Source organism: Ovis canadensis, chromosome 11 (assembly GCF_042477335.2).
Source record: "Ovis canadensis isolate MfBH-ARS-UI-01 breed Bighorn chromosome 11, ARS-UI_OviCan_v2, whole genome shotgun sequence".
Taxonomy (NCBI): domain Eukaryota; kingdom Metazoa; phylum Chordata; class Mammalia; order Artiodactyla; family Bovidae; genus Ovis; species Ovis canadensis.
In genome coordinates, this window is record NC_091255.1 from 27777745 (window position 1) to 27801577 (window position 23833).

The 23833-nt window shown below is 50.0% G+C and overlaps 1 protein-coding gene across 1 annotated transcript; it reads left to right on the top strand.

The window, feature by feature from the left end:
- Positions 1–207: 207 nt before the first annotated feature.
- On the top strand, positions 208–23048 carry LOC138414813 (kinase suppressor of Ras 1-like). Its single transcript, XM_069542568.1, has 9 exons — positions 208–211; positions 557–611; positions 1665–1713; positions 2861–3145; positions 11116–11258; positions 12645–12821; positions 12976–13111; positions 14675–14808; positions 20045–23048. Exons 1-9 carry the CDS (start codon positions 208–210, stop codon positions 20121–20123), a joined length of 1062 nt encoding a protein of 353 aa, XP_069398669.1. The 3' UTR covers positions 20124–23048.
- Positions 23049–23833: the final 785 nt, after the last annotated feature.

Below are 23833 nucleotides of genomic sequence, written 5' to 3' on the forward strand. Positions count from 1 at the left end.
CAGGCCTGTGCATAGCATATTCCTTATATATCTCCCTTTTTTATGTTTTGAAGCTTACTTTTGGTGATTATCGGTGATCATAGAAGCCAAAGCGATAATTGCTAATTGCTGTTGTCGTCCCTCGACTTTTTAAAAAAAATTTTAATTGGAGGCTAATTACTTTACAATATTGTGGTGGTCTTTGCCATGCATCCACATGGATCAGCCATGGGTGTACATGTGTTCCCCATCCTGACCCCCCTCCCACCTGCTTCCTCATACCATCCCTCGGGGTCATCCCAGAGCACCGGCCCTGAGCACCCTGTCTCATGCATCGAACCTGGACTGGCGATCTGTTTCACACATGGTAATATACACGTTTCAATGCTATTCTCTCAGGTCATCCCACCCTCGCCTTCTCGAGCAGAGTCCAAAAGTCTGTTCTTTACATCTGTGTAAAGAGCCCGCGTGGGACTCAGGGAGGGGCCGCTGGGGAAGCACCTCTGCCCTGTGTCTCCGGGGGTAGTGGGAATGGGCCTCATGCTTGTATTTTTTTTTTTTTTTTCGTTTCCTCCAGACATTTTGGCATTTCCACAGGCAGCACCGTTCGCCGATGGAGCGGACAGTTCCCGGTAGGCATCCTGTGCTTTCTCCTCCTTGGGGACTTGTTAAAGCTGGACCCACATCCCTGACCACCTCCTTCATCTACCTTTATTAATATTTTTTTAACATTTTATTTTATATTGGAGTATGGGCGATGGACAGTGTTGTGATAGTTTCAGGTGGACAGCAATGGGACTCAGCCATACGTATTCCGTGTATCCATTCTCTCCTTGCCCCAATCTCCCCTCCCATCCAGGCTGCCACATAACCCTGAGCAGAGTTCCCTGAGCTCTATAGCAGGACCGTGTTCTGCCTCCACATTTAAATCTCTGATCCTCTAATTTCAGACCTTACCATGGACCTGGGCAGTCAGATGGAGCACTCCCTGGGCTAATTCTCCCTGTGATCCAGTGAACTCAGCCACAGGGTTTTATTTGCCTCCTATCACGGCAGTCAGCATTGGGTGGGGCTGCCTGTGCAACAGGAGCTGTCTAGAGACCCAGGAGGGCTGGGCAAAGGGCGCCCAGCCTTAGAGAACCCTAATAATACAGCTCCTGTTCATGACGCTCCTTGGGCGTCAAGGAGCCCTTTCTCGGTCAGGCCACGCCGAGCGCTTGACTCACCTTGCTTTGTAGAGTTGTCAGCCAGGTGTAAAGTAGGTGTCATCCTTGACATCCAGATGAGGGGATCAGCTCAGAGAGGTTAAGAAGCTGCATTAAGTCACACAGCTTAGGGAGTAACGGAAGCAGTCAAGTAGAATTCCAAATCCTGTGCCTGCGCTCGGAACCCCATACTAGTTGTTAGATTTGAAAGGTCGCTGATGGTCACTGTCCACCCCTCAGCCCCCACCACCCTCAAGTTCAGCCTGGGGAAGGCCAAGGCCAGAGAAGGGAAGTGGGGTCTGGCCTTCGGCCTGCTGTTTCCACAGCATCCAGACTGACTTCCCCGTGGCCAAGTGGGTCAAAGGAAGGGGCCAGGCCTGGCATCCCTTTCTCAGACCTCACATGGGGAGTCCCCTGCCCAGCTGGAAGCTGAGTGGCCCAGCCTTGGGATCTCCTTGACAAACTCTGCTTTACTCTTAGGCTTGACGACCAGCCCAAAGCAGATGTGTCGGAAGATCAGGAAGTGGAGGTGAGTGATGGCGACACGCGAGCCGTAGACGGAGCATCTCTTTCCTCTCTCCTTGGCTCAGTGCGTGGAGGTGTCTGGGAGCGTGTGGGCACCTGGCTCTGGTGGGGGCTATCCCAGGTGCCCACCTGCTGCACCAGACGCGGGCAGTGTGCAAGGCAGCGAGAGCAGTGAGGGGTGCCACGAAGCAAGCTTCCTTTTGCTTTTCTGTTTTTTGAGGCTAAAGTAAGCTCTTCATTCCTGTGGTTTCCACCTCCAGCCAAGAGGCCTGGGCCCCAGCCCAGGAGACTCTCCCTTAGGCAGTCTGGGGTGGGGCCAGGTAGTTGGATGTTCCTGGGTGATTTTGATTGTAGCTGGGGCCAAGGACTGCTGCCTTGACCCTTGAACCAGTGTCACCCGAACCTGGCATCTGTGCTGGCTTATGGAGCCTCAGCAGACTGATTTACTCTTGCCCAGAGGAGTCACGGGCTTCCCGGGTGGTGCTAGTGGTAAAGACTCCACCTGCCAAAGCAGGAGATGCAAGAGACATGGGTTTGATCCTGGGTCGGGAAGATCCTGTGGAGTAGAAAATGCCTGGAAAATTCCATGGGCAGAGGAGCCTAGCGGGCCCCAGCCCATGGGGTCCCAAAGAGTCGGACAAGACTGTGCAACTAAGCACAACACAGCACACAGAGGAGAGTCTCAAACTCTGTGTTTAAACAAAAGCATAGGACTTTGCTGGTTTTCCAGTGGCTAAGACTCTGCACTCCCAATTCAGGGGGCCCAGGGTTGATCTCTGGTCAAGGGATTAGATCCCACATGCTGCAACGAAGACCTAGTGCAGGCAAATAAACAAAGTGAATTAATATTCTTTAAAAAATAAAAGCATATCCAGAAAGGGTGTTAGTGTTCTTCCCCAGCGATTCGGTATTGCTCCTAGGAGCAATGTCTTGGAACATTGGCGGGAAGAAGGGCCACGCTCCATAGTTGTGGATTAGGACGTTGAGACCGTGTGGTGCTGAGTGACCCGTCCATGAAGACTGCATAGAGCTGTGACTAGAGCCCAGGCCTCCGGACCCCAAGGCCCTCTGCTCCCCGACCTGGTGGGGGTCTTGGGGGAGGGAAGTCACCTGCCCCCAGGCCTGCCGCCCCTTCTATTCACTCCGCCGAGGAGCCTGAGGCTGGCAAGTCAGAGGCCGAAAACGACGAGGACGAGGTGGACAACCTGCCGACCTCCCGCCGGCCCTGGCGGGGCCCCATCTCGCGCAAGGCCAGCCAGACCAGCGTGTACCTGCAGGAGTGGGACATCCCCTTCGAGCAGGTGGAGCTGGGCGAGCCCATCGGGCAGGGCCGCTGGGGCCGGGTGCACCGTGGCCGCTGGCACGGCGAGGTGGCCATCCGCCTGCTGGAGATGGACGGCCACAACCAGGACCACCTGAAGCTGTTCAAGAAAGAGGTATGAGCTACTGGCAGATGCGGCACGAGAATGTGGTACTCTTGATGGGGGCCTGCATTTACATGCCCCACCAGGCCATCATCACCAGGTAACCTGGCCCCGTCCTCCCGGGGGTGGCCTCCGCCCCCTCCCCTTTCCCTGGGGGCCTGGTTATCTGTATGCTCCTGGAGGGCGTTTTCATGTAGAGTACAAAGAAAAAAACCTGGGGCTTCCCTGGCTGTCCAGGGGTTAGCACTTCGCCTCCCAGTGCAGCAGGTGCGAGTTCCATACCTGGTCCGGCACTAAGATCCCACATGCCTCAGGGCCAAAAAGACAAAGCCTGTTATATAGAGTGAAGTAAGTCAGAAAGAGAAAACCAGATATTGTCTATTAATGCATATCTATGGGATCAAGAAAAATGGTCCTGAGAACACTGGAGTGGGTTGCCATTTCCTTCTCCAGTGCATGAAAGTGAAAAGAGAAAGTGAAGTCACTCAGTCGTGTCCATCTCTTAGCGACCCCGTGGACTGCAGCCTACCAGGCTCCTCTGTCCATGGCATTTTCCAGGCAAGAGTACTGGATTTGGGTGCCATCGCCTTCTCCGGACATACATACACTGCCATATGTAAAATCGATAGCTAATGGGAAGTTGCTGTACAATACAGGGAGGTCAGCCGGATGCTCTGTGACAACCTAGAGGGAAGAGATGGAGTGGGGGTAGGAGGCAGGCTCAAGAAGGAGGGGGCATATGCATACTTACGGCTGATTCACGTTGTTGTATGGCAGAAACCAACACAGCATTGTAAAGCAGCGACCCTCCAATTAAAAATAAATTTTAAAATACTGAAGCTATATTGTAGCAAATTCAATAAAGGCTTTAAAAATGGTCCACATTTTATTTTTTTTTAATCGTTATTTTTACTTTATTTTGCTTTACAATATTGTATTGGTTTTGACATACATTGACATGAATCCGCCACGGGTGTACATGAGTTCCCAATCCTGAACCCCCCTCCCAACCCCCACCCCATATCGTCTCTCTGGATCTTCCCCGTGCACCAGCCCCAAGCATCCTGTATCCTGCATTGATCATAGACTGGCGATTCGTTTCTTACATAATAGTATACATGTTTCAATGCCATTCTCCCACATTATCCCACCCTCTCCCTCTCCCACAGAGTCCAAAAGTCTGTTCTATACATCGATGTCTCTTTTGCTGTCTCACATACAGGATTATCATTACCATCTTTCTAAATTCCATATATATGTGTTAGTATACTGTATTGGTGTTTTTCTTTCTGGCTTACTTCACTCTGTATAATAGGCTCCAGTTTCATCCACCTCATTAGAACTGATTCAAATGTATTCTTTTTAATGGCTGAGTAATACTCCACTGTGTATATGCTGCTACTGCTAAGTCACTGCAGTTGTGTCCGCCTCTGTGCGACCCCAGAGACGGCAGCCCACCAGGCTCCCCAGTCCCTGGGACTTTCCAGGAAAGAACACTGGAGTGGGTTGCCATTTCCTTCTCCAATGCATGAAAGTGAAAAGTGAAAGTGAAGTCACTCAGTCGTGTCCGATTCTTCGCGACCCCATGGACTGCAGCCTACCAGGCTCCTCCGCCCATGGGATTTTCCAGGCAAGAGCACTGGAGTGGGGTGCCATTGCCTTCTCCGGGGATGAGAAGCTAGTGAACTGCAATTAGATAGTGCCCTCTGCTCCCAATAACTAGAGAAAAGCCTTCGCAGCAACAAAGACCCAACACAGCCAAAAATAAAGAAAATAAATAAGTAAAACTATCAAAAAAAGAATAAATAAAACGATGTGTGTGATCCCTCATGGTGATATGTGTGATTGCCCAAAGTGATTCCTCGTGGTGTGTTGGGAGTCTAAGCATCCTTCAATAGGGATCGACTTAAGGTTCTTTCCCACATTTCCAAAAATCCAGAAACTTCTCAAAAATCAAAAGATTTTTCTTGTGCTAATGGGATACTCATGTGGTAGCAAAACTTGACACAGTCGTCATCTTTTAAACAACCCAATTTACCAAGAAGATTCATAAATGTTAATGCAATAAAAGGAAAGCATATATACCATATGATCCAGCAATTCCACTCCTGCATATATACCCAAAAGGACTGAAAGCAAGGTCTCAGAAATATTTACACAGCCAGACTCACAATAGCAATACTCCCCAGAGTTAAAAGCTGAAAGCAACCCAAGTGTCCATCAACAGTTGAACAGATGAACAAAATGGGATACAGACAGCCCATGGAATATTATGGAGCCCTAAAAAGGAAATTCTGCCACACGATGTAACATGGATGAACCTTGAGGACATCATGCCAAGTGAAATAAGCCAATCACAAAAAGACAAATACTGTATATTTCCACTTATACGAGGTTCCTAGAGGAGGCAAATTCATATAGTGGAATGGTAGGTACCAGGGGCTGAAGGAAGAAAGGGGAGTGAGTGTTCCATGGGGACAAGAGTTTCACTGTGGGAAGATGAAAAGTTCTGAAGATGGATGGCGGGGATGGTTACACAACAAGGTGAATGTACTTAACACCAATGAATTGGACACTTAAGAGTTAAGATGGTAAATTTATGGTATGTGCATTTTATTACAATTTTTTAATTAGAAAAAAAAGTGAAGTGTAATACCACATGGTACTGCCCCAGGCCTCACTGAGGTACTGTGTAATGAATGGTATGTACCCTCTATTATCTTTCTAAAATGTAGGAATTCTGATACCTATCTGGCCCCTAGAATTTCAGATTAGAGACTGTGCGGACTTATAGATGAGAAAAGATCAATGAAATATTGCCACAATGTGTCATTATAGGAAAAAAGCACAGTGTACCGTGCTAGCCAAAGATGGGGTGATGAGAGAAGCAACAAAGGTTTTAACCACAATGCAGTGAGATGTATCAAATACATGTAAACCCATGAGTTCAGGGCAATCCTTAAAAGCTTTGTCATCAATAGAGGGTGCTAAGCGATCAACCCATGAAAACTAGTAAGAGGGAGAAGAATGAATCCTACTCTTCCTGCTGCTGCTGCTAAGTCGCTTCAGTCGTGTCCGACTCTGTGCGACCCCATAGACGGTAGCCCACTAGGCTCCTCTGTTCCTGGGATTTTCCAGGCAAGAGTACTGGAGTGGGTTGCCATTTCCTTCTCCAATGCATGAAAGTGAAAAGTGAACGTGAAGTCGCTCAGTTGTGCCAGACTCTTAGCGACCCCATGGACTGCAGCCTACCAGGCTCCTCCGTCCATGGGATTTTCCAGGCAAGAGTACTGGAGTGGGTTGTCATTGCCTTCTGACCGAAATTATTCATACTTGGTCTTCCAGGAGTAGGTGAGAAACTTTTCTCTTTACGGAAGTAATCTGGCTAATAAATGAAGAAAGAGAGACTTCCCTTGGTGGCCCAGTGGCTAAGACATCATGCTCCTAATACAGGGGGCCAGAGTTCCATCCCTGATCAGGGAACTAGATCCCACATACTGCAATTAAGAGTTCACCCACCATAATGAAATAGTACAGATGTCACAACTGAAAGAAAAAAAAAAGATCGCATACACCCAAAGAAAGTTTGAAAGGCCCTGTCTTTCTATATAAGACCTTTTCATCATTCCTTGTCTCCTTTTTGGACTGCAAGCTCCATAGATAGTATGGCACCAGAACCCAGGCCCATAGCTATAAGCAGAAACCACAGAATATCTGGATAGAGGGATCTAAAAGCATCAATCTGCTTGGAAGATGGAATGTTTTGAACCTATTTTCATAGCACTTTAGATTGAGAAATGCTAAATGATATAGACATTTACATTAAATGTATATATCTAAATGATGTAGACATTTTTTGTCTACATCAAAAAATGTAGGTTATTGATGGAGATGGAAGGTGTCTAAAGCCTCCTTGTCACCCCCATTATTTCAATATATCTTTGCCCAGCTAATTTACTATCTGAGAGAAACAACCAACAAAGGTCTGCATAGTCAAAGCTATGGTTTTTCCAGTAGTCATGTATGCATGAAACTCAAGTCCATTGAGTTGATGCCATCCAACAATCTCATCCTCTGTCACCCCTTCTCCTCCTGCCCTCAATCTTTCCCATTGTGTATATGTATCACAGCTTTCTTATCCATTCATCTGCTGATGGACATCTAGGTTGTTTCCATGTCCTGGCTATTATAAACAGTGTTGCGATAAACATTGGGGTACATGTGTCTCTTTCAATTCTGGTTTCCTCGGTGTGTATGCCCAGAAGTGGGATTGCTGGGTCATAAGGCAGTTCCATTTGCAATTTTTTAAGGAATCTCCACACTGTTCTCCAAAGTGGCTGTACTAGTTTGCATTCCCACCAACAGTGTAAGAGGGTTCCCTTTCCTCCACACCCTCTCCAGCATTTATTGCTTGTAGACTTTTGGATCGCAGCCACTCTGACTGGTGTGAAATGGTACCTCATTGTGGTTTTGATTTCCATTTCTCTGATAATGAGTGATGTTGAGCATCTTCTCATGTGTTTGTTAGCCATCCATATGTCTTCTTTGAAGAAATGTCTATTTAGATCTTTGGCCCATTTTTTGATTGGGTCATTTATTTTTCTGGAATTGAGCTGCATAAGTTGCTTGTTTATTTTTGAGATTAGTTGTTTGTCCGTTGCTTCATTTGCTATTATTTTCTCCCATTCAGAAGGCTGTCTTTTCAGCTTGCTTATAGTTTCCTTTGTTGTGCAGAAGCTTTTAATTTTAATTAGACCCCATTTGTTTATTTTTGCTTTTGTTTCCAGTATTCTGGAAGGTGGATCATAGAGGATCCTGCTGTGATTTATGTCGGAGAGTGTTTTGCCTATGTTCTCCTCTAGGAGTTTTATAGTTTCTGATCTTACGTTTAGATCTTTAATCCATTTTGAGTTTATTTTTGTGTATGGTGTTAGAAAGTGATCTGGTTTCATTCTTTTACAAGTGGTTGACCAGTTTTCCCAGGACCACTTGTTAAAGAGATTGTCTTTCCTCCATTGTATATTCTTGCCTCCTTTGTCAAAGATAAGGTGTGCATAGCTGTGTGGATTAATCTCTGGGCTTTCTATTTTGTTCCATTGATCTATATTTCTGTCTTTGTGCCAGTACCATACTGTCTTGATGACTGTGGCTTTGTAGTAGAGCCTGAAGTCAGGCAGGTTGATTCCTCCAGTTCCATTCTTCTTTCTCAAGATTGCTTTGGCTATTTGAAGTTTTTTGTATTTCCATACAAATTGTGAAATTATTTGTTCTAGCTCTGTGAAACGGAGAAGGCAATGGCATCCCACTCCAGTACTCTTGCCTGGAAAATCCCATGGACAGAGGAACCTGGGAGGCTGTAGTCCATGGGGTCGCTAGGAGTTGGACACGACTGAGCGACTTCACTTTCACTTTTCACTTCCATGCATTGGGGAAGGCAATGGCAACCCACTCCAGTGTTCTTGCCTGGAGAATCCCGGGGATGGGGGAGCCTGGTGGGCTGCCATCTCTGGGGTCGCACAGAGTCGGACACGACTGAAGCGACTTAGCAGCAGCAGCAGCAGCTCTGTGAAAAATACCGCTGGTAGCTTGATAGGGATTGCATTGAATCTGTAGATTGCTTTGGGTAGTATACTCATTTTCACTCTATTGATTCTTCAGATCCATGAACATGGTATATTTCTCTATCTATTAGTGTCCTCTTTGATTTCTTTCATCAGTGTTTTATAGTTTTCAATATATAGGTCTTTAGTTTCTTTAGGTAGATATATTCCTAAGTATTTTATTCTTTTCGTTGCAATGGTGAATGGAATTGTTTCCTTAATTTCTTTTTCTTCTTTCTCATTATCAGTGTATAGGAATGCAATGGATTTCTGTGTGTTGATTTTATATCCTGCAACTTTACTATATTCATTGATTAGCGCTAGTAATTTTCTGGTGGCATCTTTAGGGTTTTCTATGTAGAGGATCATGTCATCTGCAAACAGTGAGAGTTTTACTTCTTCTTTTCCGATATGGATTCCTTTTATTTCTTTTTCTGCTCTGATTGCTATGGCCAAAACTTCCAGAACTATGTTGAATAGTAGCAGTGAAAGTGGGCAAAAAATGATCCACATTTTTAAAAAAAATCTTTAAAAAAAGAAGAAACCCAAAAATGGAGTCTAACTTCCCTATCATATAACCCCACTGACATTAATAAATAAGTTAATGAAAGGATACCTAAAGACAGAGAACATTCAAATGTTCCAGAAAAGTACGAAGTGAAAACCAGTCTCCTCCCACCCTACCTGGGTGCTTCTGTAAACAAAGGTGGGTACTGTAAACAGTTCCTTATCATGCCTTCCATTTGAATCAGGGAGTTTGTATACACTCATGTTTTTAAGGGCTTCTCCAGTGGTGCTAGTTGTAAAGAGTCCAGCTGCCAATGCAGGAGGTGCTCAGCGTCCCTCAGACCCCAGCCTCGGTGCTGTCCATCATTCAGCCTTCCGTCTCTCTCTCATCTACCCCGTCCCAAGAGAGGTCTGAGTCTGCTTAAAGGGAATGTGGCACTAGTGGTAAAGATCCTGCCTGCCAATGCAGGAGACATGAGACGTGGGTTCAGTTCCTGGGTCAGGAAGATCCCTGGGAGGAGGAAATGGCAGCCCACTCCAGTATTCTTGCCTGGAGATTCCCATGGACAGAGGAGCCTGGCGGACTACAGTCCACAGGGTCAAAAAGAGTCAGACACGACTGAAGCTACTTAGCACATATAGTAAAAGAATAAAAGAACACTAACAAAACATTTAATGCAGCTGAGAGGGCTGGGACATGAAACAGTAACCATCAACTCCAGACCCTGAGGGTCGAGGAATCCTATCTCGTTGGAGACAGTTCCTAAAAACTAGCCCTTCCCTCAGATGGCTTAAGTCAGCTTCTCCCTGGAGCAGCAGCAAAGCCACCCATTTTCTCTAGGTCCTTTCTCACTCCAGGTTTTGCTTTAAATATTTATGTATTTATTTGGCTTTGCCTGGTCTTAGTTGCAGCTCATGGGATCTTTTATTGTGGTATGCTGGCTTAGTTGCTTCATGGCCTGTGGGATATTAGTTCTCTGATCAGGGATCGAACCTGAGTCCCCTGCATTGCAAGGCAGATTCTTAACCACTGAAGTCCCTCACCCCAGGTTTCAGGAGTCAGTACAGGTAGGGACTCCAATATCCAAGCCCCTTATCGAATATAATCACTCTGATACCGCTGATGGCCGCCCCCGCCCCCCCCCACCCCTGCTCCACTGCACATTCTGCCTTGTCATAAAACACCCCGTGATCAGAAAACTGCACGATCATGAAGGTCATTATGGAGATCCCAGAGCCCTGATGCTGCCTGGTTATAGCCTGAAAAGGCCAGGTTCTTTCCTGGTTGACTTTGAGTGGGCGAGTTCCTGCCTCAAACCACCAGAGCAGGTGGACTGCTCTGAATGTGGGGCTCAGCTGGTAAAAAATCTGCCCACAATGTGGGAGACCTGAGTTCGATCCCTGGGTTGGGAACATCCCCTGGAGAAGGGAAAGGCTACCCACGCCAGTATCCTGGCTTGGAGAATCCCATGGACTGTATATCTTAAAGAGTTGGACACAACTGAGCAATCTTTAAACTTAGTGAACTATTTCCTGTTCTCTGGTGGGTGGGCTAGAGGTTTCAGGGGACGTGTGTTCTTGCCCATTCAGGCTGGGCCCCTGCAGCAATGAGCATCAAGGGGACTTTTCCTTGTGGTCCAGTGGTTAAGATGCAGAGCTTCCATGATGGGGCAGGGTTCAATCCCTGGTCCCCATGTGCCATGAAGTGCAACCAAAATGAAACAAAGAAGGAATGGCATCAGGTTGGTCAAGAAGGATTCTGGCACCCACGGTCCAGGGCATGGAGCCGGTGGATACAACTCTCCCTGGCTCCACAAGGGCTGAGGCCAGGCTGCACAGGCCCCAGATCTCTGCCTAACTCTCTGCTCTTCACAGCTTCTGCAAGGGACGGACGTTGCATTCGTTTGTGAGGGACCCCAAGACATCTCTGGACATCAACAAGACCAGGCAGATCACCCAGGAGATCATTTAGGTAAAGGTTCCAAAACTCCTAGCTGTCCCCCAATCTGTCTGCTGGGGTCAGGCTGGTGGTGGTGGCTGTTCTGTCTCTCCCTTTAGCTTGGGTGCCTCATGGATGGGACCTCCATCTCATTTCCTCTTTCTTTATCTTGTCTGCTGGGAACTGAACACACTGGAGAAATGCAGTGGGCTATAAAGACAGATGGCCTGAGTTTGAATCTTGGTGATACCAGCTGTGTGACTTCGGGCAGGTCAATTAGCTTCTCTGAGCCTCAGCCTTCTCCCCTGTAAAATGGGGTTGCCTGCGTCACCTCCCTCATTGGATTGGTGGAAAGGTAAAGTGTGATAATCCATGGAGAGAGCATTGAGGCCCGGGCCACTAGTGCTTGGTGAGAGTCTGTTAGAATTGATTAAGTTTGGGGCAGGTGTTCTGCCTTCAAGTTTCTGAATCTAAGTTTCATGTAGACAGGCCCTCAGGCTCAACTTGGGCAGCCTTTTTTCTTTTGCTTCCATCTTTTCCAAGTAATTAAACAAAAGTGAAAGAAACGCTTATTTGTTTCTTAATTTAGCAGCAGACAGGGTCTGAGAAAAACTCCATCAGGGCTGGATGAGCTTCCTCTTCCTGCTTCTTGCTTTTGCAGAAAAGCTTTCTCTTACCAGCTCCCACCAAGTTTTTGTACCTGTCCTATCTTCAGTTTTGCTTCTTTTCTTTTTTCTCCCTCCCTCCTTCCATCCATCATGTGTGCACATCATTGGAAAGGAAAAGATGGAAATCTCTGATATTTAGGAACACCAAGATTTCTCCGCGACATTTCCACGTAGCAAAACGAACACATGGGCTTCCCTGATGGCTCAGTGGTAAAGAATCCACCTGCCAATGCAGGAAATGCAGGTTCAGTCCTTGAATCGGGAAGATCCCCTGGAGAAGGAAATAGCAACCCACTCCAGTATTCTTGCCTGGGAAATCCCATGGACAGAGGAGCCTAGTGGGTGACAGTCCATGGGATCAAAAATAAAGTCACACACAAAAAGAGATACACAGCTTAGCGACTACACAACCACAAATGAACGCATTAAACTTTTGCAGCCCCCCAAACCAAAATGTCACATGTATGCCTTCATCTGTAGTCTGTCTCATCACAGAGAAGTTGGGGGGAGCTGCAGTGTTATACCTACTCTGTGATATCCCCAAATCTGCTGGGCCCTGCTCCCCCAAACTGTTGTGTCTCCTTATTGTCAGGACACTGGGGGAGTCTGGGTGCTGAGTTAGGCTGAATGAGTCATCTGGAAGATTCCAGGGTAGAAGTTGCTCAAAGGTTTTGGGGCTGCAGAGCCAGAAGCAAGCTCTCTGCTAGCTCATTTATTTTCCCCATCCCCCTCCTCATGGGTGGGCTCTTCCTGCCCTGGCCTGTCACTGTCATTTCCTGAGCACCTTCATGTGCCAGGCCCAGGCTGGGCATTCCTGTCACTCCTCAGAGGACCTTGGCCGTGGGCGCCTACCCCACTGAGGTTGAATGGTTGTACCAGGATCTCTGCCCAGAGCCAGCAGTGTCTCAGACTTCTCACCACACTGGGAGCTCAGGGCCCCAGGTGGACTCAGGGTGGTCCCAGAAGTCTGGCAGGTGAGGAAGGTGGGCTGAGGGTCCGGGGTCCTCAGGTTGGGCTCCGGGCATCATGGCAGCAGGTGCCCCCTACCCCCCCGTCCCACTCCCTGCTAGTGAGAGCTGAGCAGAGCTGTCCAGGAGCTCACGCCGTGTGGGTGGGTGGTCTCCACAGGACTGTTTGGTATGAGCTGCAAGCCAGGGACTGGCCCTTGAAGAACCAAGCTGCAGAGGCCCTGATCTGGCAGATTGGAAGCGGAGAGGGCATGAAGCGAGTCCTGGCCTCCGTCAGCCTGGGGAAGGAAGTTACCGTGAGTAGCTGCCCTGCGCTGGGAGAGGGCAGTGGGGCTAGAGGGCTGGCACCTGGCTGCCCTTCCTTCACCCACCTGAGAAGCGGAACCGGGAAGTGGATGCATGTCAGGCTGGCCTCCGTGCTGCTGGCTAGGAGGCCTGTGTGCTTCCCAGGTGGCGGGTGGTAAAGAATCCACCTGCCAATGCATGAGACGCAGGAGATATGGGTTTGATCTGTAGGTTGGGAAGATCCCCTGGAGTAGGAAATGGCAACCCAGTCAAGTATTCTTACCTGGAAAATCCCATGGACGGAGGAGCCTGGAGGGCATGGGGTCACAAAGAATTGGACATGACTGTGTACACACACACACACACACACACACACACACACACACACACACGAAGCCTGTATCCTTCACTACTCCACTGCTAACTTTTAAAAAACAACTGTCTTAAAAAAATAGAAAGGAAATAAAGCTCAAGGTTTTCTTGAATTATGAGAAAGATAATAAAGCCTGTATGTTACTTATTAGAAAGATAATAACAAATTTCACTCCCTAAAGTACAAACAGTGGGGTTGTGGTAGTGTCAGGTCTTTCTCCTTCATGTCTTTCTCGAGTGTTCGAGAACCCCAGCAAATTTGTTTTCAAGAGGCCAAATCATCACAGGTTTGCTGCCCTCGCGTGACTGATGGTTTGTTTCTCTGCATCACCCTGTGTGACTTCACCCCGCCTGGCACCGTGATACGTGCAGGAGTCCAGGGGTGGTGTTCTCAGTGTTAGCCATGCGCTCATGAGTCAGGTGGGCCTGGAGCAGACAGATGCCAGGGGGTGTTGATAAGGAGCTCCAGGGGGTTCCTGGGCAGCACGGCAGTGGAGGCCTCTGGGGGGACCACCCGGCACTCGTCCAGGTGAAGTGCTACCTAGGCGGTGAGTGTCACGCCTGCCCTGTCGTGTGAGCACCTTCTGCCTGGTCGTGTGTGCAGGCCTGTCTTCTACAGGAAGTTCTCCTGAGTTGAAAGGCCGACGGGGTTGCAGTGTAGATGAGTGGATCTGGAGAGCAGGCGGCAGGAGGAGGGCTTTGCCGTCACTTGGGGTGGGCAAGACAGCTGCTCTGCCGACTTTGCTGCCCTGCGCCCCGCCCGTCTTGTCACTCCCGCCTCCATGCCTGCATTGCCTGGGCTCCCGCCTCTGCTGCAGCCCCGCCCTGGGCACCTTCTGAGTATCTCACCCGTCAACATGCTGCCTTCTGCTTTCCATTCTAAACGTCTGTGATCTCTTGGCTCTGGCCTGTCTTTTGGCTTTGTGACTGTTATCCCAGGGAGGTCAAGGAAGGAAGGAGGAGAGGCAGGCCCATGCTTTTCATTTTAACTGGAAGCCTGGGAGTGCTTCTGAAATTTCTTGGCTGTATTCCAGCCATGGCTGGTCACCTCAGTGTTGGCAGGAGGGTCAGGGAACCATCTGCTTGCAGGGATGGGAGGTGGTGCCTGGGAGCATCAAAGGGACCCTGGGCAGAGGGCCTCAGCTGCACCCCTCTTGTTCCCTGCCAGCTCTCATGCCCTATTGTGGCATCTGACATTGCAGGAGATCCTGTCCGCCTGCTGGGCCTTCGACCTGCAGGAGAGGCCCAGCTTCCCCCTGCTGATGGACATGCTGGAGAAGCTGCCCAAGCTGAACCGGCGGCTCTCGCACCCTGGGCACTTCTGGAAGTCTGCTGAGTAAGTACCCCTCGGAGACAGACCTGCAGCCAGGTGTTGGGGATGGGGCACCATCTACTCTATCTGCCCGAGACATCTACCTACAGAACCCCTAGAGCTGGTTAGCCAGAGAGGACTCATTCCCTTGCCCAAGGGGTACTGGGATTCTGTTCACCACATTTTTAAAAACTTTTTATGTTAGAGTACAGCCAGTTAACAGTGCTGTGAGAGCTTCAGGTGCATAGCAGAGCGACTCAGCCATGCATATACTGTATCCATTCTCCCCCCAAACTCCTCTCCCATCCAGGCTGCCACATAACATTGAGCTGAATTCCCTGTGCTATACAGTAGGTCCTTATCAGTTATCCATTTTAAAAATAGCAGTGCATACATGTCCATCCCAAACTCCCTAAATCCCCCTCCACTATCCTTCCCCCAGCAACCATAAGTTCATTCTCTTAAGTCTGCTGTTCACTGCATTTATTTTGGAGACTCTTCTACAGGCTGGTGTCTCCCGCCCTCCTCTGTGAAAACCTCCATATCACTGCTATCAGCTCAGTGCTAAAGCTTGGCCCAGGCTAAGGCCCCAGCAAGAAGTTTCTGCCTGGGAAAGGGCAAAACAGAGCTTCACCAAAACCAGCAGAGTGGCTGTTGCTTAAAATGGCAGTCTCCCGACAGAGCTTTCAGCCCCCTGAGCAGGTTACTGGGGCTGCATCTCTGGGGTTTAAGTGCCGCTTAGACACTGGAGGCCCACCCTCCTTCTGTGTAATCCTGATCTTCAGCAGCCTCGGTGCCAGGGTGGTCTCCACTCCTCTCTTCTGAGCTCTGCCTCCTTCCCTTTTTCCTTCGTCCCTCTGGCTCTCTCTGCCAGATCCCTCATAAACAGACATCTGCCCTGCCTCTGCGAGAATCTGGGGAAGTCCTTCCTTGTTCCAGCCTCATCTCCACAGCTGGACAAAGTGGAGGGGTGGGCAGACATGGCCTAAACATGGGAAATAGTTCAGCTTTGCAGGCCGAGAGGGAAACTCGAGTGACAGCTCTTGTCAGTGGGGTTTGCAGTGCACCCAGCAGTGTGCAAAGCAGTGACACAACTGCATGCAGTCTGTGTCATAGCAACTCAGCTCTGCTGTCTGGTGTGCGGGCAGTCACAGACCTGTAAGCCACGGGCTGACTGGTGCTAGTAAAGCAGTGCTTACGAATGCTGAAACTTGAATTTCCTATTATTTTAGGCCATGAAATAGTCTGCTTTTGATTCCCTCCCCCGCAAACAATTTAGAAAGGTGAAGAAAAGAAACAAACATTCTTGGTCTGTGGCTTGCACAGAAACAAGTGGGAGGTCACATGTGGCTGGACGCTTGGGCAAGATTCATGGCTTTGAACTTCATTTTAAGGTGAAAGGCGCTTTCTAGAAGTGAAATCTGCCACAGCCCCAGAACATGAAGACAGAACAGATACAGTGGGGCTTCCCTCTCTCTCTTTTTAAAATATTTGTTTGGCTGCAGTGGCATCACCGACTCAATGGACATGAGTTTGAGCAAACTCTGGGAGATACTGAAGGACAGGGAAGCCTGGTGTATCATAAAGTGTCAGACACAACTATGCTGCTGGACAACAGTGGGTCTCAGCTGCGCCATGTGAGATCTAGTTCCCTGCCCAGGGATCAAACCCAGACCCCCTTCACTGGGAGCTGGGTGTCCTAGCCACTGGACCACAAGGGAAGTCCCAAGTGGTGCCTCACTTGATGGGAGTTGGAGGGAGGGCAAGAGCATAGCCCCCCGAACATCTGTACCCAGATCTCACACCGGCCCATGAGTGTGGTGGTGTCGGTACCTCTGTCTTCCAGAATAAGCTAGATATGGTCTCTGTCACACCTTTTTTTTGCCTGTTTTGTATTTTTCACAACTCTAAAATGATCACTTTTTTGTGGCCTGATTTGACAGACACTTAGTTTGCCAGGTCGTTTTGAAAATACACCAAACCAAGCTTTGAGTTGAAGGGGAGGAGAGGCCCAGGCTGAACCTGTGAGGAGGACTTGTTGAAGAAATGTGGCAACTGAAGCCCGCTGTAGGGACGGGCTGAGGAATGATGATATGTGGTGAGGGAATACTGTACCTTATAATGGAGATTTGATTCAGTATTTTGCACTCAAGATGGGTCAGAGTCCAGTACAAATAGCGGGTGACAGGATGTAGCTGTCAGAGGCGTGGGCTTTTCCCAGAGATTGCTGGCAGCTGCACCACCCCTGAGGTCACATGCCAGGACCGGGCCTCCACCAGCACAGAACTGATGGTCTAGGATAAAGACAAGCAGACGTGCGCTGTAAGCCCTCCGAGCAGGACGCTGTCTCCTCACCTCTGTATTCTCAGCTCCTAGCTCAGTCCCAGGGGTGTAGTAATCATTCAATAAATATTTGGTGGGTGAGGTGATGAAGGAGGGAATGATGACAACATGCTGAGTGCCAGGCAAAAACCCAGCCTCTGTGGGCATGCTGCCCTCACCCCCGGGAGCTTGAGGAAGGGTCTCCAGAAGAGGGCAGTCATGGGAGCTGGGTTTGGGTGGGAGCCGGGGGCTCTCCTGGTCTCTTAAGAAGTTCAAGGATCTGGTCTGTCAGATGTTGGGAAGTTTTTTTGTATGCTTGAATTATGGTCACAACAACTTTGAAAATTTTAATTTTGAATTATGTACATAGCTTGTGGATGAGTTACACGGAAAGGTTGTCAATAAAATACTTTGAAGCATAAAGGTAAATTTGGCTTATTTAGCAAACCAGGCCTTGATTTTCTCCTCCCCAAAAGAGAAGGCTGCACTGAGCGGGTGCTGACATTCAGGAGATGATTCCAGATTCCTGAAAGGCCATGGAGTCCCACCTTCTCTTTCCACACGTGGGACACAGAGTCACAAATAGGGATGTTTCCCGCCCAAAGTGATCAGTTTTAGCCCCCACAGGGAGAGAATGCCAGCGTACCTCAACAAATCTGTATCAAAGCTTTCTGTTAATGATTTTTACTTCCACACACTCAAGCCTCTAATTCTCATTTTCTCTTTTCTTTTCCATCTATCTTGTTGCTTATTTTTATTTTGGGGGGCGGTGGATGTGCTGGCCTGTCCTTCCATCTCCCCCCTCTCCTGCCATGCTGATTCCTGCGGGCCCCCCTCCACCCACCCACGCTGGGTGTCCATCTCCATCACCTGCTGGACTGCGTTCCTCCCACGCCTGGCAAAATGGTTGTGGGCACTCCCAGGCGCTGGCGGAGCCACTACTACAGGAAAGGACGTTCCGGTCACCCTGACTTTAGGAACAACTGTCCAGTCCTGGAGGAATAGTGTGTCTTCTGCCGTTTTCCCGATCCTCGGCCTGTTTGCACTTAACCCTTTGCACATCCTGTCTCCTACTGTTTCTGCATCCAGCTTCCCCTTCTTGGCGGGTGGTATTCCCATAAACAACAGTGATGCTCTGGCAGCTCACATGGCCACTGGCACGGGCCCTGCAGGCTGCTTCTGTCCCCAGGCTGAGAGCAGACTCACAGCATGTGGCAGGGCCTCTATCCACACAGCATGGCAGACAATGGCTTGTTCTAGGGAGGGCAAGAACTCAGATCGCTGGCCTGGGTCTCCAGAAGCCCCTCTGGCTGGATCTTAGAGAAGAAAATGCAGGGACTAGACAATAAACTCCAAGATGTCAGTTTCAATGAGGAGCGGTGGGCCTGCTGGTTGACCTCTATTCAGCATTCTGTGGCTGTGTCCCAGAGGAAAGCTTGGGGGAGGTTCTCTATGCCAGGCTCCCTTCCAAGCTTGCTCTGCTGCCAAGCATGGACTGGACTGGGGATGTGCTTTCCTCTGTCTACAGGGAAAGAGGGGCCCGTGCCCTGTGTCCTGGCCAGGCCTTAGCCATGGCCCCTGTCCCCTCCCTGCGGTCTCAGGCTCTGACTCGGCTCTCTCCCCTCTTGTCTCTCCTCCTGTAGGTTGTAGGCCTGGCTGCCTTGCATGTTCGGGGCTTTCTTCCTCCTAATCCACGCTCGGCACCGCGACTTCTACTCCAGCTCAAACAGCGCTGTGGCCACTAACCCAGGGAATGCGATCCTGCCGCCCCAGCCTCTCTGCTGAGACTTCTTTCTGCTTTGTTTGTTAAAACTGGCCCTCGCCCCGCCCTGTGGCCCCGTGTGTGCCTGAGTAACAGCTTTCCATGGAGGGTCTCCCTAACAGCGCCCCCCCCCCACCAACCCAGAACCTCCTCCCTGGACGCAACTTCATCTCTCTGCAGCACTTCTGTGGGGCGGTCCCGTCTCCCTACTAACAGCTCAACGAGAGAGATCCCCCTTCTCCCGCACCCGCAACATACCCGCCCTTCGCAGGGTGTGTCCTCGGGACAGGGGGCGGGGTTTTGCTTGGCTCTTAACCCATGAGGATCTTGTCCAACAAGGAGTGGAATGATTTCAGAGCTGCCTGCGGTCCCCTCTAGGCGGGCTGCCGGTGTAACATCACAAGTTCTATTGCCGTGAAAGACACCAGCTGGAAGGGGTGTGTCCTCGGCCGCACAGACACCTAGGAAAGTCGTCCTGAAGCAAGGGGGTGGGGCCTGTCTCCAAACAACTGTGAGAAAGCTTCCAGTCCATCCCCCCGCCCCCATAGCATCACTCCCCTTGCACCTGCCCTGTGTAAACAGAAAGTACCAGACCCCAAGCCAGCATTTGGCAAGAGTGTGGCTGCCAGGTCATGCACGGGTCCTCCATGGCTTACCAAACACAGGTTCCTGACCCACCAAGACCTGAATCTGGGTGTCTGGAGGCAGAAGCTGAGAACCTGTATTTCAACCCGCTTCCCAGATGGCCCTGATGCCCCCCCACGTTTGAGGACCATTTCTAGAAGGAGCATGCAAATATCACTCTCAAGGCTGGGGCTGAGTTTCTCTTCCCTCCCAGTTCTACTCGGAGCAAGAGGTTTGAGAATGAGCTGCCAATGAGAATGAGCCCGCAGCAGTTACTGGGCACGCGGGGTGCTGGGGCTTTCGACACAAACAGGCCACCGCCCTCCAGGAGGGAGCTGAGGCCTAGCACCTCTACCCCCCCCATCCCCACCGCCGGCCAGGTGTGACCAGGACCAGCTCTGCCAAGGCCACTGGCCTTATCATCACTCCCACTGCTTGGTGCGGCCAGGTCCTCTATGGAGCTTCTGGAACTGGCCTGCTCATTAGCTAATGTTGCCCAAATTCTGATCAAAATCTGCAGGGCAGTAATTCTTGTTTTTGTTCCTCTTTCAGCATTAACAGCAGCAAAGTTGTACCCCGGTTTGAAAGGTTTGGCTTGGGCATCCTGGAGTCCAGTAATCCAAAGGTGTAGCCAGCTGTGCAGTTTTTCTGATGACATATTTCTTTCTTAAATGTGTCTCTAAAACATCCGAACCACCACCACGACAAAAAAAAGCAATGCTCTTCAAAATGCCAGCCACTCTCCTAAGTGCTGCAAACCAGGAGCATGAGGCCTTGGTTTAGACCGTTCATCTGCAAAAACACTTGGGTCCTGGAAATGGAGCTGTGCCTCCTGTTTCTTAAAATGACACCACCAACAACCAGACCTGTCCTGACAGGTGGCAGATGTTTACATGTATGTTCGTGTGGAGTTGGACTTGAGGTTGTACAATAGGTATTAATAAAAAGAATGGTCTGTGCAGAGGTTGCTGGCACCGTGGGTCAGGATGGCAGAAGGGGCCCTCTCCTCTGGAGGCGCCCACACTGGACCAGAGGAAGAAAAGCATCATGATTGTGGCTGGTCTCCTGGCAGGACAGGCAGGGGTTGGGGGGTGGCAAACACAGGGTTTGACCACGCTTCTACTTTGGCCCTAAATCCTATCACCCCTCATCCTATCAAAGAGGTGTGGTCTCTTCCTCCTCTTGCAGGTGAGACCCTGACCTTGACCTTAAACTGGATTAACAGGGTCAGGAGTCTGCAGAGAGCTTGAGTTCACCTTTGACCCCTGTAATCCAGTCCATATCTGCTGGAAAAGCAGAGACAGATCAAATCCAGATAACATCTGGACTGATCCAGTGGTTCCCAGCCAGGGTCTCTACTGCCTATGGAGCTGTTTGTTTCATGAAGCCCCCAGTGGGACACCTGGGAGATGGAATGAAAGGCTTTAACTATTTAGATACATCCCAGTCCTTAACTAACATTTGACCCACACAGCCCAGCAGCTGTGTACACCGTGAAAGCTTGATCCATGAAAAGAGGGAAGGTAGAAGGTGGGGGAAGAGGCAGGCAGGGTCTCTGAGCCCACTCTCCCAGTCACAGGGTGCCCTGGCCCTTTAGAAGCCCATCATCGATCTTGCCAAAGTTCTGTCACTGCTCACCCCTGAATCCTGCTGAAACACCTTAGCCTGCCCCTGCCTCCTCCGCTGCCCGTGTTCAGAACTCTTAGATAAGGCGGGAGGTGTGTGCCCTGCCTTTCATTTAGACCCAGCTAGCAAGCCCCTCACCTTCAGAGTCCTCCCAAGCACCAAGGTTTGTGTCCATTGGAACCAGATTTGGGAAAGTCCAGGATGTGAGAGGGTCCTGCCTGTCCTCATTAGAAGCTGACTCCTAAAGAGGAAAGTTCCAAATGCCAGAGAAGCCCTTCAGTGAAGGTTAGGGTATATCAGGCTCCAAAGCCAAAAATGACCCAAGGTGATGAAAGTGGAGAGGAGAGATTGTCTTCAGACCCAGAACCGATGTCCACATTTGGAGCCAAGACGAGAAGGCATGTGGCCCTCCCACCGGGTTTATGTACACCTGTCTAACCAGGCTCCGAACCTGGAGTCTGGCCAAATTGTCACTTGGCCTGGAGAGTGTGGATTGACCTTCCTGGCTCTGGGCTGAGCATCCCTTGGTGGCCCTGCTGGGAGGGCACAGCCAAACAGCTGTGCTCGGTACCTTGGCCTCTGGGCCAACAGCACCTCAATCCTGCCTGTTGGTTGTGTGGGGAGGAAGATGGAGAGGCTGTAAACCAGCTAGACTTGGCTCTGGGGGTCTTTTGTCCTCTGTAGGACGCTTGGCTTCTCCCCATCATCCCTTTGACCTCCAGGTCAGCCTCTCCCCTGATTTCTCCACTCCAGGTGGTATGTGACTCCGCCTCCTCTGGTCATCAGGCTCCTCCCCCCACATCAGCTCCTTCCCAGAGGTCACAGTTCATGCCTCTCACGATTCCCCTCCAAACCCTTGGACGAGCAGGTGGCCTGAGGTTTGGGACGGCAGCTGAGTGAATGGGACTCACTTCAGGCCCACGGACGGACAGTCTGGGTTTTTTTTCCCTTGAAGGTGTCACACTCTTGGGTCAGTTCAGGAAGCTTTCTTTGAGTGCCTACTGGGTGCAAGTGCTGGCGGCCCAGGAGGGGAGCAGTCACCGCGCCCGCGTTCAGGAAACTGCTGATTTGCCAGGAACCCGGAGGGTGGGCCTGGGGGCCACCCCCTTCCTCTCCCGGGCCCTGGGATGCCTTCTTGCTCTCAGTCTGAGCCTCTGCCCTGCCTGTCATTGAAGAGAAGCAGCTGAGGAGCTCCCCAGGTGGTCCCCATCACCCTGTCTCTATTTAAGTGACTGTGAATTGAGGTTAGGAAGACACGCCTGCCCTTCTGTGTGCTCCCCCGTCTGCCTTGGAAACACATGAAGGACGGCAGATACTGTGAATTCAGCCCTCACAGCCAACTGTGAAAGGGATGGAGAAGCTGGGAGGCCTCCTGGACAAGATCTTGGGGGCTGCAGAGGTCCCCTGGGGTCTGAGAATGGAGCCCAAGTTTCAACCTTCAGCCCACGCCCCCCAACTCCACTCCCCAGCCTCACCTCCAAACGCCTGGGATCTGTTCCTGTTGCCTTTAAACACCAGAGCCACAACCCTTGGTCCCCAACCAACCCGAGGTCTTGAATCCTGAGTTCCCCACCAGTTGTGAGTGGCGTGTAGCCAAGATGACGTCTTCATACCAACTGCTATATCAAAGACGCGTACAGGGCCTGGAATCCCTCTGCCCTCTCACAGCATTTCTTCCTGTGATCACTGAGAGGCGTGGCATGCCCTGTAAGCCCCTGGTGGGGGTGGTGGGGGTTGTCTGTGTTGCTTTGGGGGGCGGGTGGAGATATAAATGTGAAGCCAGTTAGGGAGCTTGTGCGATGCTGCAGTGTCAGCCAGGATTTCATCTGTGTGTGCAAACCCAGCATCTTCTGTGGCCACGAGGCACACACTTGCTTTTTTGAATGTGATGTAAAATTTGTATATTAAAAGTTTTTATATTTTCTATCAACTGCATTTGTCTTCCAGAAATGTTATTAATTTAAATTAAAATGGTTAGTATTAATGGACGTGCACTATCTGTTTTTGTGGGTGGTTTTTTTTTTTTTTTGCCATTGGCAAGAACACTGTGCCAGGCCCAGCCTGGGTGTCTAGAGTCTGTGAATAAAATCGTACCAAGGTGTCTGGGCCTTGTGTCTGCTTGGGTCCATTCCAGATGAGTGGGGCAGAGGTGGGGGGCTGTCTGATGGGTGGCATAGGAGAGCAGGATGGGAGAGGGTAGGGTGTTTGGCCCCCATCTGGGAGCTCCTTCCAGGGAAAGAAATTTTGCCTGGACCTTGGAGGCAGATATTTCTAAACAGATGGGAGTAGAGATAGAGCATCAAAGCCCATGATGTACAGAAGAAGGTCATCCTACCCCCAACAGTGCCGGCCTGGTAACATACTCAAACCCGTCACTGTCTCCTCTGCTGGAGGGGTCTTTGACTTGTGAAAGCCTTGAGGGGAGCGAGTCTAAATAAGATTCATCTGAATATTATTTTTAGGAGCCTCTCCTCACCAGTTATAAAGAGAGAAACGTGAGACTTCCCTGGTGGTTCAGTGGTTAGGACTACACCTTCCAATGTCAGGGGTGTGGGTTCAACCCCTGGTCAGGGAGCTAAGATTCCATGTGCCTCGCAGCCAAAAAACCAAGACATAAAACAGAGACAATATGTAAAGGCTTCACTATATTCATTGGTTAGCTCTATAAATCTCCTGGAGGCATCTTCAGGGTTTTCTATGTATAGAATCATATAT

Bases quoted from the DNA above. Each gene is read 5' to 3' on its own strand.
- LOC138414813 (XM_069542568.1), top strand. The intron at 612-1,664 runs GTAGGCATCCTG...CTTTACTCTTAG, and splicing joins GATGGAGCGGACAGTTCCCG to GCTTGACGACCAGCCCAAAG. The intron at 1,714-2,860 runs GTGAGTGATGGC...CACTCCGCCGAG, and splicing joins CGGAAGATCAGGAAGTGGAG to GAGCCTGAGGCTGGCAAGTC.